The sequence below is a fragment of the Carcharodon carcharias genome, chromosome 15, assembly GCF_017639515.1.
Source record: "Carcharodon carcharias isolate sCarCar2 chromosome 15, sCarCar2.pri, whole genome shotgun sequence".
In the NCBI taxonomy this organism is placed as follows: Eukaryota; Metazoa; Chordata; class Chondrichthyes; order Lamniformes; family Lamnidae; genus Carcharodon; species Carcharodon carcharias.
This window is the reverse complement of record NC_054481.1, coordinates 39,222,160-39,235,525: the sequence shown is the minus strand read 5'-3', so window position 1 is coordinate 39,235,525 and position 13,366 is coordinate 39,222,160. Positions and strand designations below refer to the sequence as shown.

Here is a 13,366-nt window from a genome sequence, read left to right as displayed (position 1 = left end):
GCCCACTTCCTGCAAGGATACATTCCTTAGAGAATGTGATAAGTTTAGTTTGCTGCCACTGACAATGTGTGAACTGTGATTGACGAGCTGGCTATGTGCAGCTCCAACAACACTCCAGAAGCTCAACACCATCCAGGACAAAGCAGCCCAATTGATTGGCACTCCATCCACCACCTTCATTCACTCCCTTCACCACCAATGCACAGTTGCAGCAGTGTGTACGATCTACAAGATGCACTGCAGGAACTCACCAAGGTTCCTTAGACAGCAAATTCCAAACCTATGACCTCTACCATCTAGAAGGACAAGAGCAGCAGATACATGGGAACACCACCACATGCAAGTTTCCCTTCAAACCACTCACCATCCTGACTTGGAACTATATCATCATTCCTTCAATATCACTGGGTCAAAATCCTGGAACTCCCTTCCTAATGCACAATGGGTATACCTACACCACATGGGGCCCTGCAGTTCAAGAAGGCAACTCACCATTACCTTCCTAAGGGCAATTAGGGATGGGAAATAAATGCTGGTGTAGCCAGTGACGACCAAATCTCATTAACGAATAAACAGAAAACTGGCACAATAACTAGAAGGACAAGGGCAGCAGACACATGGGAACACCGTCACCTGGAAATTCCCGTCCACGTCACTCACCATCCTGACTTGGGAATATATCGCCGTTCCTTCACTGTGGCTGGGTCTATATTCTGGAACTCTCTTCCTAGCTGCACTGTGGGTGTACCTACACCACAAGGACTGCAGCGGCTCAAGAAGGCAGCTCACCACCACCTTCTAAAGGGCAACTAGGGATGGGCAATAAATGCTGGCCTAGCCAGCAAAGCCCACATCCTGTGAATGAAGTTTTAAAAATTTTTTAAAATACAACATTAAGCACAATGTAAAAGCAACTTACAGGACATGAGCATGGATATTATTCACCTCAAGTAAAGCTAGGAAAGACAGCTGCCCACTCCCAATAAAAGCAGGTAGTGCCATGTAGATCAACCCCTGTAACAAAGGGCTGGCTGAATATATGCTTAGGAAGAACTGAGAGCCATGAGGAAACATCCAATAGAAATGGGGAACAATTATCATGTAGAATAGAATTGATGCCTTTAAAGAAAAATGAGATAAGTACATGAGGGACAAAGGAATAGAAGATAAGATGAGATGAAGCAGGGAGGGGGCTCATTTGAAGCATTAACATGGCCATGGACAAGTTGGGCCAGCTGGCTTGTTTCTGTGCTTTGAATTCTATGTAAGATGAGAGCACTGAAATAATTGGCATGATTCTGAAGTTTTGTTTCATTTATCTTGAAGGTTGGAGAGAGAGAGTTTGCCAAACGTTTCTTCAGGAAATGAAACGATTTGAGTAGAGTGAATGATGGTGGCAGAGGAATGGGCTCGATGAACTAAATGGTCTTTTGTATGTGCTTGCGCATTTTTAAAACTTATCTTTTTCTGCAGGTTTTTCTTGTCCCACCAGGCCTAGCAAAGAAAAGGATGTGGAATAAGAAGTATCCCATCTGTATTTTCCTCAGAGAGACTGCAACCCACAAGTTCAAATACTTGGGAGACAGAGAGTTGAAGACAGACATGGACACTGAAGAGCAAAGGGAGAGGTCAGAAATCACAAAACAAGCCCCGACACCAGAGGTCCTCCTCAAACATCCTGTGGAAGGTGGGGAAAATGCACTCTTTCTTTTTGGAAGAACAGGAAGGGAAAAAGAAGAATGGTTTAGATATTTCCTGCTGGCTTCCAGAATGCAGTCAGAGGACACACAGAACCTCAGCAGAGATGGAGGAAAAGCTGGTAATAAAACATGTATTGATGCTGATCTGAGCAGTAACAGGAATTCTTGATCAGACCACACCTGCAGTAACCATGAAAATCTGGGCACAACACCTTAGGATGGATATATTGTTCTTGGAGGGACTGCCACATAGATTTGAATTTAACCAGTATTATAATTATGATAAAGTTCAGTAAATTGTATTAATGCATAAATCACACCCATAATTTGATGCTCGCCCCAACCATAAAGACCTCTCAGGCCTGTTAAAATTATGAAGTATATAAGATTGTTATGCTTTGAAGCTGTGTATTTAATTTAAGGTAAAATGGAAGAGATCATATTACCTGTTCTGAAGTCTGCTTGACAACAGGCCTGGGGCAGTTAAAGATTAAATGAAGGCCCATATTGTGATATTGGGGTGATGATATAAGGTGTTCATGGTTGGAAACAATGGCAGCAGTCTCTGAATTCATAATGAATAGACTCAGAGTCTCCCAAAGTCCCAGAAAGGTGTTGAAAGTATTGGGTTGTAAACAATTATGCTGTACATTTTGCATTTACTTCTAAGATGAAAGCGAACTGGGGTCAAATATATCTCATCAGCATTTCTACCAAGAAAAAAGGTTAATGTGTTTCATGTTCCCATGGGGTAGAGTGCTGAGGAAGCATAATTGAGATCAGGTTACAGGCTTCCCTAGAAATCAATGAATATCACAGACAGACAGCAGTTTTGTGGGGTCAGCAGAGGTAAGAGACTGTTTGGCTTTGCAAACTAGCAAAGCCAGATGCCAGTGGGAGACAGTTGAAGAAATGCATCCCACAGCCATCTAAGGATTCCAGGAGATTTGTCCTGGTGTAGCCAGAGAGTGAGAATCATCAGAACAGGCACTGGCATTAGATTTAAGAAACTCCTCGAAATCTAAGGGAAGCATCAGGAGGCAGTCACTCAAAGTTAATACTCAGCAAAACATGAAAATGCAAACGCATTGGAATCTGGGAATAACTGTGGACTATTTGCTATATGGACTGTAATTCTGTGGAGAGTGCAATGTGTGATAAGTATAAAAGGGGAATGTTCCTTTCTATATTTAAAGAATAAGCTGTCTACAAATCTGGTGTTTACTGAATAGTGTTTTAGTAATTTGTTACAGCAAAAGTTTTAAAACTTTTTACAAAGGGAAATGGCCAGTGAGTGGGACAAGCCAAATTGCTCTTGCAGAGAACCAGCATGGACTTGATTGGCCAAATAGTCTCCTTCTGTACTCTAACCATTCCATGATTCTATGATTCAATGTCATTCTTTCCGTGGTTAACTGCAAGTTCAACTTTCTTTTCAAACATCACTAGTCTCTCCAGGGATCATAACAAATTGGGGGCTCTTGCAGAACTTTGAATCCACAGGCTGAGACAAGTACACTGGGTTTGGCCAGAGTTTAAACAAACAAGATTTCACAGCGAGTTCTGCTGTTTATTGAAAAGTTAAATTGGCTGTGTCCATTGCTTAAGCTCCCGTTGAAAGAAAGTACTTGTCTTTGGGCACCTTGCAACAGTTAACAAAGGTTAACTTGAAGACGATAGCAGAGAAGTTGGAAATAGAGTTAATAGTAGGTGCTAAGAACATGTAGATAGTTGAGGTATTGGCTCAACATTTGAACCTTGAGGAAGAAAATGGTAATTCAGACAAAACACAGGTTGAGTTGGCTAGGATTCGGTTACAAATGAAGCAAGTAGAATTGGAAAGAGATCGAGAAAAGCAAAAAGCTGAGTTTGAGAAAGAAAGGAAAATGCAAAAACTTAAATTAGAATGGCAAATGAAAAAAAGGGAAAGCCTTGAATTGCAAAGAGAGAGGGATTGCGGAAAATTGGAACTAGACAGAGAAAGGCTTTGATTATAAGAACATGTTGCAGCAGGAAAATTTGACAATGGGTCAAGTTTAAATCCGGTTTTCATTTGGCAAGGAACATTTGCCTAGTGTCTAAATTAAGTGAGGAAGGAATTAAAGTGTATTTCATCTCATTTGAGAAAATTGCTGTGAAGTTAAAATGGCCACAAGAAATTTGGCAATTTTATTACAAAGTGTTTGGGTAGTAAAAGCATAGGAGGTTTATTCGACTCTTTCTGATGAATCATCTGCAGACTATGATACAGTTAAGACTGCTGTGCTTAATGCATCCAAAATGGTTCCATAAGTTTAGAGATAAAAATTTAGAAACTTAAGGAAGAAACAGAATCAGGCTTTCGTGGAAATTGTGGAAAAAGAAATGTTCTTTGATCAATGGTATAGGACCATGAAGATTGAGCAAGATTTTGAAAACCTTAGAGAGGTATTGTTACTGGAAGAATACCTTTAGGAATCAAGTCCCAGCTAGAAGACGGAAAATGGTTATAAGGGAGACAGTTTCTAGTCGAAGAGATGCATCCACAGCCATCTAAAATTTCCGGGAGGTTTGTTCCAGTGTGGCCTGAGGGGAGGAATCATTGGGATAGGTTTTAGGTTGGATTTAGGAAATTCTCCAAATACTAAGGGAAGCACCTGGAGGCAGTCACTTAAAGATACCTACTGGGTGAAACAGGAAAATGAGGACCCGTTGGAAGCTGGGAGTAACTGTTCGCTTTTAAGGACTGTAATTCAGTAGAGAGTACAATGTGTGATAAGTGTGAAAGGGGAACACTCCTCTCTGCAGTTTAAAGTATAAGTTGCTTACGAAAAAGAAAATAGTGTTTAGTCATTAGAGTTTTTAGTCTTTTGTTACAGTAGAAGTTTTAAAATGTGAAATCTTAATGCGTCATTCATTCAGCTGTTAACTAGAAGTTTAAATTTCTTTTTAAATGTTATCAGACTCTACAGGGATCGTAGCACACCTCTATGTTTAGCAGATAGACAAACATGCACAGAGCTGCAGATTGAATGTTAGAATTTACAGTACTTAAAACTGCTTCAAAGTTAAATATTTGATGCATTTTGATCATATTATAGTGTAAAATACTCTGAGATAAAAATATTGTTGAAGTTTAAAGTTGCAGCCATGTATTGGACAATCCCTGCAGAAGGGCTGGTGTTTGGAGCCATGCCAACAGTCTGTGGCCTAGTGCAAAAATGCGACTAATTGAAGCAGCAAGGTAAATACTGTGAGGAAAAAGGGAACAAGAAGACATTGCTTTAAGACTTAAAAATTAACATTTTTTGAGGGCAGTTAGTCATAATTACTAGAGGAGAATGTTTCCAATGCCTTGTACAATTATATTTTGCTTGGTTGATAATGTAGCTCTGAATATTTTATTTATCATAAGGAAGGTAAGAGGTTATAAGCAGTCAGTAAATCTAGGGAAGATCTTCCTTTCTGGCACTCCTGATGCACACCAGTTGGGCAATTTTGACTTTAGAAAATGTTCCTTTGACTTCAGTAAAAATGAGTATCGGGAGAGCTGGTTTACACCCAAAATTAAAACGACACCACAAGACTGCAACTTGGGAAACTGAGCAACTTGAAGCTCATGGCCTTTGTTTTTGTCCACTTAAACTTTCCAATTTATCTTACAGATCTTACACAGAATCCTGGCTCCAGCCCACTGGGGAGATTGGTTTACAGCAACAGCAGCAGCAGAGACAGTTCAGAAGACCTGTCTTCTCTTTTTAAAACCAAGGACTTGGCTGGTAACATCAGGCAAAAGATTCAGCTGGATTACAACACATACATGTCGAAGTTCACTGTCTCTGACAACTCCAGCCCTTTGCTGAGCCCTGAACATAGCACCACCAGCAGCCCCACCAAAAACCAGGTAAGGTAAACTAAACCACTGGATACATGGGCTTGTGAAGAATCAACATATTAAGCAATCAACATATTAATAACAGGCCCATTAAGTTCTGTAAGCCAAGAGACAATGGGAAACACTTTTTCACCTCACTGCTGTGCCAGTGTGATATTTCAGATCCTGTCACAATGGCCTTTGTCAGAAGGTCTGCCAAATTATTGTCAAGTGACTTTTGTACAAAACAAGTCTGCATGTTGATTATAAATGTCACTCATTTCTATATCAAGAAAATTAAAACAAGCATTTGCAGTGATAGTTTAAAATCTTCTAAAGCATATTCCCCTCATCCACATTCCTCCCTATATTTTATTGTCCACAAGCACCAGGAATTTTTATATTGCTGATTTAGCCTTAATTTTATTGTAAATAAACCGTAAGACATGTTTAAAATGTTTGTAAGAGATACATATACGTATGCCGTTTTGTGAGCAGATGTACCTGTTTATGCATTCAAGTTATTTTTCTCTTCCTCCTTGCATGGATCTTCCCAGGTCCAATTATACCAATTGCAGGACAGAAGGCATTAATGGCTTTAAACCTGCTTTTGGCTCTTGACTGATCATCTTCTTAAGCCAGCCACCAGAAATTAACTTACTCTTCTATTTTCCCTTGCTCAATAGAAATATCCCATGTTTCTATGCAGATCACCCAAAACAATGGAGTGAAATTTAATGCCCGCCCCACCCCACCCCCAAAACCAATAGGTTTGAGGTCAGGTGGGGTGGCAAACTTTTAAAATCCACAGCACAATCCCAATCTGCCCCCAACCCACTCACATCTGGTGGATCAGAGACGGGCAGTCAACCTGCTCCCATGAGGCATGTTGGCAGATTTTAACAAGGCTGTCAATCTTGGACTTAACCTGTTTCAGATGTCTTGGGAAACCCGACAGCCAAAGGGAGGTTAGGACAAATTTGGGAAGAAGGTAATTGCCTTTCCAGCACTGCTTGTGGGCCAGGAGGATCATGAGTGCTTTCTCCCAGGCCCCCAAGCTTATTTTCTTCCCTTGGATCAGACCTCCCTTCATCAAATCCCCACCACCGCTTCCTGCCCCCAAACCACACGGAGATCAACCTCCTGAGCACACATCACTGTCTATGTCCTAATCTCTAAAATTTCCTCCATAATCTTCGCCGGCTCTCTATCTCTCTCTTCTCCTTTGAGTTATTTTAAAAAAACATTTCTTTGACCAAGTTATCAGTCACCAGCTCTATTGTCTCTTTCTTTGGCTTGATGCCAACTTGTTTGTCAGATGATGCTCTTATGAAGCACATTTGGATGCCGTTGTTGGATGCTCAATATAAAGACAACCTGTTACTGTTGCTGTAGAGGGACTCGTAGACTGATCTGATCTACCACAAAATGAATGCTGCTTCTATGGCCTTTTAGTATCTTTATGCAAGCCAATGAGCAGTTAATCTTTATGCCAGGAGGGTCAGGGAGATATTATGGGTTACCATAATCTCTACAGCGAGAGGAGTCCACTTAAACTCAACAGTCCTCAGTATCCCATTGGATGCCAACCCAGGGTTCAGAGCTGGAGTTCCAGTTTCCAGTCTCCAATGACTGGGACTGTATGGAGTGGGATCAAACCCTGAACCTTCTTCTTACTAAGAAAGAATAGCTGAGTTCAAATATCAATAATAATGTTGTCTGATATGCAGGATTCACTTTAATATTAAAGGTACCAGACCATGAAAGCCAATAATGTCATTATTAGTTCCTTTTTTCTAAGACTACTGCAGGTTGCTAGGTTTTTTGGATTATTGCTTAGCAACCACTAGAAAATGATAATAAAGCACTCTGAAGCAAGCTCAAGTAAATTAATTGCAGTAAACCAGTGATGAGAAGTACAATTATCTTGAGGCAATCATGGGCTAATAATCTACTATGCTCCAAACATAGCACCTTATTAAGAGAGACCTTTTAATATAGTGCACATCTAGGAATGTAGGAGGATAGGAACGGAAGTAGACCATTCGCCCCTTGAAAAACCTGCCGTCATATTCCAAATGCATTTGGTTAACAGAAATCTATCAATCTCAGATTTAAGATTAACAATTGAACGAACATCAACTGCTGTTTGCAGAGGAAAGTTTCAAACTTCCACCACCCTTTGTGTGTAGAAGCATTGCCTAACTTCACTTCTGGAAGGTCTGTCTCTACTTTTTAAGCCATGTGCCCGGGTCCTAGATTCCTCCAATAGCAGATATAGTTTTTCTCCATCTATCTTATCAGTTCCCCCATCATGTCTTAAAAACTTAATTCAACTCACCCTGAATCTTCTAAATTCTAGGGAATACAACCATAATTTGTGTAGTTGCTCCTTATAGTTTAACCCTTGGAGTCCAGGTATCATTCTGGTGAATCTATGCTGCACTCCCTTGAAGGAGAATATATCCTCACTTGCTCAGAGTTGAACAAAGTATGTCAGGTGTGGTCTAACCAGGAACTGGTATCATTAAAGCATGACTTCTATCTCCTTGTATTCTAATCCTTAAAATATAAAGATTAACCTTCCATTAGCCTTTTTGATTATTCTCTGTAGCTGTTGCTGACATTTTAATGATCTATGTACATGGACACCTAAGGCCAGAATCTTCTGCCCCCACAGGAGGTGAGGAAGGAGGTGGGCGGATCTGAGAATTTGGCAGGTTGGTGTTGGGACCAATACCTGATGCCTTCCCACCTCCACTGGGAGTAAGTTCTGGGCAGGAAGGCCCATGGTCCACCTTCCCACACCACCTCCACTTGAGGCCTTGAGTAGCTAGTTAACCAAAAGTTATGAGTCTCTTCCCACTTCCGCTGCCACCTTCCCAGTTCCAGATGGGCCTGTCAATATGCGGCCTGCGCGACTGCTAAAACTGTGGGCTGCATGTCAGCTGGAGGAGAGGTTGGTGTCTTGATCTGCTCCAATCTGTGCATGATCGAGGGCATGGACTTGGGGCAGGGGGGTGGCCACTGACAGTCACCCCCTGCTCTTGCTACTGACCCCCATAGACCTCCACTCTCCTCGTGATCCCCACCCCATGAGATCACCCTAACAGCACTTACCATTTTCCTTGGTCGCTCCGCAATCCTGGGATTCCAGGGGAATGTTGTTCCAGTAGCAACCACGGCTTCCTTTGTGGCACAGCCGAGTGCAAGAGCTGCCAGCCTCTGATTGGCCAGTAGCTCTTGGTACAAAGGAAGTTGTCCTCTAGCACCTTCAGTCTAGAAGAAGGCCCACCTCAGAGTCAGTGCCGGTGAATTGCCGCTTTTTCAAGCAGCGAGTGAGACACCCACCGAGAACAAAAGATTCCGCCCTAAATCTGTTTGGACCTCCATTGCTCCTAAGTTTCATCATTTAAAAAGTACTCTCTTCTACTCTTTTTAGGTCTGAAGTGGTGGCTACCACACCCCTCTCCACCCCCACTCTGTGTCATTTGACTACATTACCACAGGTTTTGTCCATTCTCTTAATCTATTAATATCTCTTTGTAATTTTATGCTTCCATCTACACTGTTTACAATGCCACTATCTTTGCGCCATCAGAAACTTGGCCATGTGACTCTCTATCCCATCATCTAAGTCATTAATAAATACAGTGAATAGTTGAGGCCCCAACATAAATTCAAGTGGGACTTGATCAGTCACATGTTGTCAATTAGAGAACCTGCCCTTTGTCCCTGATCCTGTTTTCAGACAGATTTCTAACCAGGTCAATGATTTGCCATAAATTCCATGAACTTCAACTTTAGCTAACAGTCTCTTATGAGGGACCTTATCAAATGACTTCTAAAAATCTATATAAATAAAATCCACAGACATTCCCTTGCCCATTAGTTTAGTCACTTCTTTAAAAAGTCAATCCAGTTCATTGGACATGATGTACCCTTTACAAATCTGTGCTGGCTCTCCCTGATCAATTGAAAATTACAGACTCCAATAATTTCCTTCCAACCATTATTAGGTTAACTGGTCTATCCTTCTCTCAACTTTTTAGAACAGTGAAGTGAAATGTCTCAGTCTACAAGGAACAGTTCTTGAATCCATCGAGCCTCTCTGGGACCTCTCTTTTAACTCTAGTGCTTTACTTATTTTGTAACTGGAATACGTTGAACTTGGTTCAGGTAGTTTTTCATTTCCAACAGCACAAGTATGAAGGGAAGATTCCAAATGGCAGCAGTTATGGTCACCACGCCAGGACCTTTGGTCAGCTGGAGATGGATGAGGACAACAAAAGAAAGCATGATACCACTAGGCCAGCATTGACATTGATACAATGTTAGCTGTATAATAGTGAATAATATAACAGGGCAGATAAACTACATAAAACAGTTAGAATGTAAAATGGCAAGAAAGAAAGCTTTGACCAAGCAAGGGCACTTCAAACATTAAACCAATTCAATGGAATGGATCAGCTTGCATGACCTTAGACTTTCTCCAAGTTATTTAATCTTTAAGCAGAGGTATCAGGTATCCCATTTAAAACTTGGAGAAGAATAATGAATTTGCTATAAGACAGGAAGGGAAATAATGCCAGACCAGAAGCTGTACTGAGTGGACTGTCCTGGGGATTGCTGCTGTTGCCAATCTATGTAAGCAACTTGGCTTCAGAAATGCAATGTGTTTCAATTTCAATCAATTTGGCAGATCAGTGAAGGGATGCAGCTAAATCTGATGAAGCAGCCAAGAAACTACAGCGAAATCTAATTCGCATTATAACAGATAAGGCATCCAATATAGATAAGTACAAGCGCAAGTGGACAATGAAATGCTTACTATACTTCCTCAATAATATGAGGCTGGTTAGGGAAGGAACTGGAAGAGTTCTAGGGACTTTTGTTCTGCAATCTTCTTCTTCAGTCCTCTGCCCAAGGCAAGTCTGAGCCACAGTGCCATAACCTCCACCATGGATGGGGCAAGGAGGCAGATCCCAAATCCACCCCAGCCAGAATGGGGATTAGACCCCATGCCATTGGCACCAATCTGTTCCATACCAGCTGCCAGGCAAACTGAGCCAGCCAGCCTCCCTCATCCCAAAGGAGTCCAAGTTGCTGTGGCAACATACACTTTTACTGATCAGCACTCTCTTTACATACAGTACAAATTGTTGTTTTTCCCTTATATTGTTCTTCTTGCAATGTGTCCTGATGAGTGCAAGACAAAAAGCTTTGACATGTCTCGTTTTTCATTTATATAATGCCTTTAAGTACTAAAATACCCCAAAGTATTTCACAGAAGTATTATCAGCAAGCAGTTGACACCAAGCTACGTAAGGATATATCAGGACAAGTGACCAAAACCTTGGTCAAACAGGTAGGTTTGATGGAGAGTCTTAAAGGAGGGAAGATAGGCAACTAGGTTTAGGGAAGGAGTTAGCCTAGGGCCAAGGTTGCTGAAGTTAATGGAGGACAAAGCAAATCTGAAGTGTGCAACAGTCCAGAATTGGAGGGAGATAGATTTTTCAGAGGGCAATAGCATTAGAGGAGATTACAGAGATTTGAAGGGGTGTGGCCATGAAGTGATCTGAGCACAAGGAACATGGTACAGTGGAAACATTGAAGTCTTTGAGGTGATACAGAGAAGAACCACAAGACTGATGTCTTGTGTCAGAGAAACTGAGCAATGATTAGGAAACATTTCTGAGGCTTCCCTCTATCACTGAAAGTGTAATAGAGCTGTACCTGCTGCTGTCATTCTCCTGTGGTCCTGACCCTATCCCAATCAGAAGAGCTGGCGTTATTTGTATACAAGTGTGAGCGCCTGCACTATTTCCATCATTAATGGGGTTTCCACACTGGCAGGAACTTAGAATTTATTAGTGACCCCTTATCACAATATTACAGGGCTGAACCCTCTGGCTAAATAACTTTCAAATCAAGGGTTACGGGGAGACAGGCAGGAAAGTGCTGCTAAGGCCACAATCAGATCAGCCATGATCTCATTGAATGGAGGAGCAGGTCCAATGGACCAAATGGCCTACCCCTGCTCCTATTTCTTATGATCTTATGAAAATAGATTTTAAAATGTACATACCTGAAGTTCCTGTTTCCTAAACAATCATTCCAAAGTATCACTTTCATTATACATAATAAGGAATTGCAGGTGAATCCATGCTACTTGATTTAATTTCCCATCTATAATGATTTCTCAGAACTGCACAGTATGTAACTCTGACCTAACAAGTATTTTGTGCATGGTGGATGAGATGGCACTAGTTTACAGGGCGGCAGTTTTAGTTCCCCCTCTGTGGCAATGGACAGCCATTGCCCATACTAAAAACAGAGAAAACATCCAGGAATGGATTCTAACTCTCAGGGTGGAGTGCAGGTGAGGCCAGAGTTCATCCACCCTTTTTCCTCCAGCCACTAACTCCCAACCCTGGCCCAGGGGCCAGTGAGGATGTCCACCATTATGAGGGAGATTCCCAGTCACACACCCAAGGGGGTTCCAATGCAGCAGCAGAAGAGGTGGGTCAGTCATTTAAAAGAACCTTGCTGTGCACAAATTGGTTGCTGTGTTTCCTACATTACAACAATGTGCATGAAAAGAATTTAATTGGCTGTAAAGGTGTTCCAAGTTTGTGAATGACACTATAATAAATGCAAGTTCTTACCATATATATATATGAATATATATGTGATATACATATCACACAAACTCTTCAGCAATTTACACATTAACAGCAAGTATTGGGCAGCCTCTCTTTTCCCATATTCTATACTATCTATCGACAGAGCTATATTCTATCTACGGCAGATATTATAAATCAGGCTGAAGGCTAGGAGGTGGCTAGTCACCCATTAGAATATGAAACAGTTTGCCATTTCAAAGATTTTCACCTCACAGCACTTCAGAATCGTTGATTTTCCTTAGCTTGAAAGCAATGCCAGCGAGAACTTTGACTGCATTTATTTTGACCATCATATTAATTTTTAAATCCTGTGAACAAATTATAGCTTTATCTACAACTCCTCTCAAAATTCAGAGACATCAGCCAAAGATGTGGGATTGTAGCCTCATTACAGAAATGTTGAAAAATGCCACCTTCATCTCAGATTGAAGGATAATGATCCTGTTGAATTTTATTTGCCTCATGATTTAAATGCACGTTTCCAATATGCTAAACTGCATTCAATTCACTTCCATTCTGCAAGATTCCTAAGAACATCTATCATGAAACATAAATTGTTCCCATTCACAGTTAGCACAATTGAAATATGACAAACTGTTGCTGAACTCTATCTAGGGGCATTAATGTATTTTAAAAGCATAATTGATTTTATGTCAAATAAACTTTATGGGACGGATGATTTTTAAAAAATGATGTTGAAATGCCAAATGAATGGTGAAAGAGGTCCTGGCAAAAAGCTTTTGTAATTATCCATTTTCAACTCTGTGAATAGAAATCTTGATCCCAACATACATTTTCTTGTCAAGTTATTAACAAGGATCCAGCTGTGCTTTCATTTTGCTTCTTATTCGGGAAATTACTTATGCTGCAAAGTACAGGAGAAAAACCTTCTCTGGATCAGAGCAGAAAGCAGATGCACCAGAAAGATTTGAGCACTGCCCTGCAAATAATAAAATACAAGGTGAGAAGAATTACAGGAGGTGATGGTAAAAGTAAGAGGTCCAGGCTCTTCTTCTTCTTGAGTTCCCTCAGCTCCAACCCATGGCACCACCAGCTCCACCACAGGCAGGGCAAAGGAGGCAGGTCCTGAATCCATCCAAGCCAAAACAGAGATCAAGCCCCATGCT

General features: G+C 41.1%; 1 protein-coding gene across 1 annotated transcript in view; it reads left to right on the top strand.

The window, feature by feature from the left end:
- Window positions 1-13,366, top strand: part of tex2l (testis expressed 2, like) — a 91,094-nt gene that overhangs the window by 33,091 nt on the left and 44,637 nt on the right. The window contains exons 3-4 of the mRNA XM_041206922.1: window positions 1,474-1,819; window positions 5,345-5,583. Of these exons, the coding sequence (XP_041062856.1) occupies window positions 1,474-1,819; window positions 5,345-5,583 (585 nt within the window). The remainder of the gene's footprint in view (window positions 1-1,473; window positions 1,820-5,344; window positions 5,584-13,366) is intronic.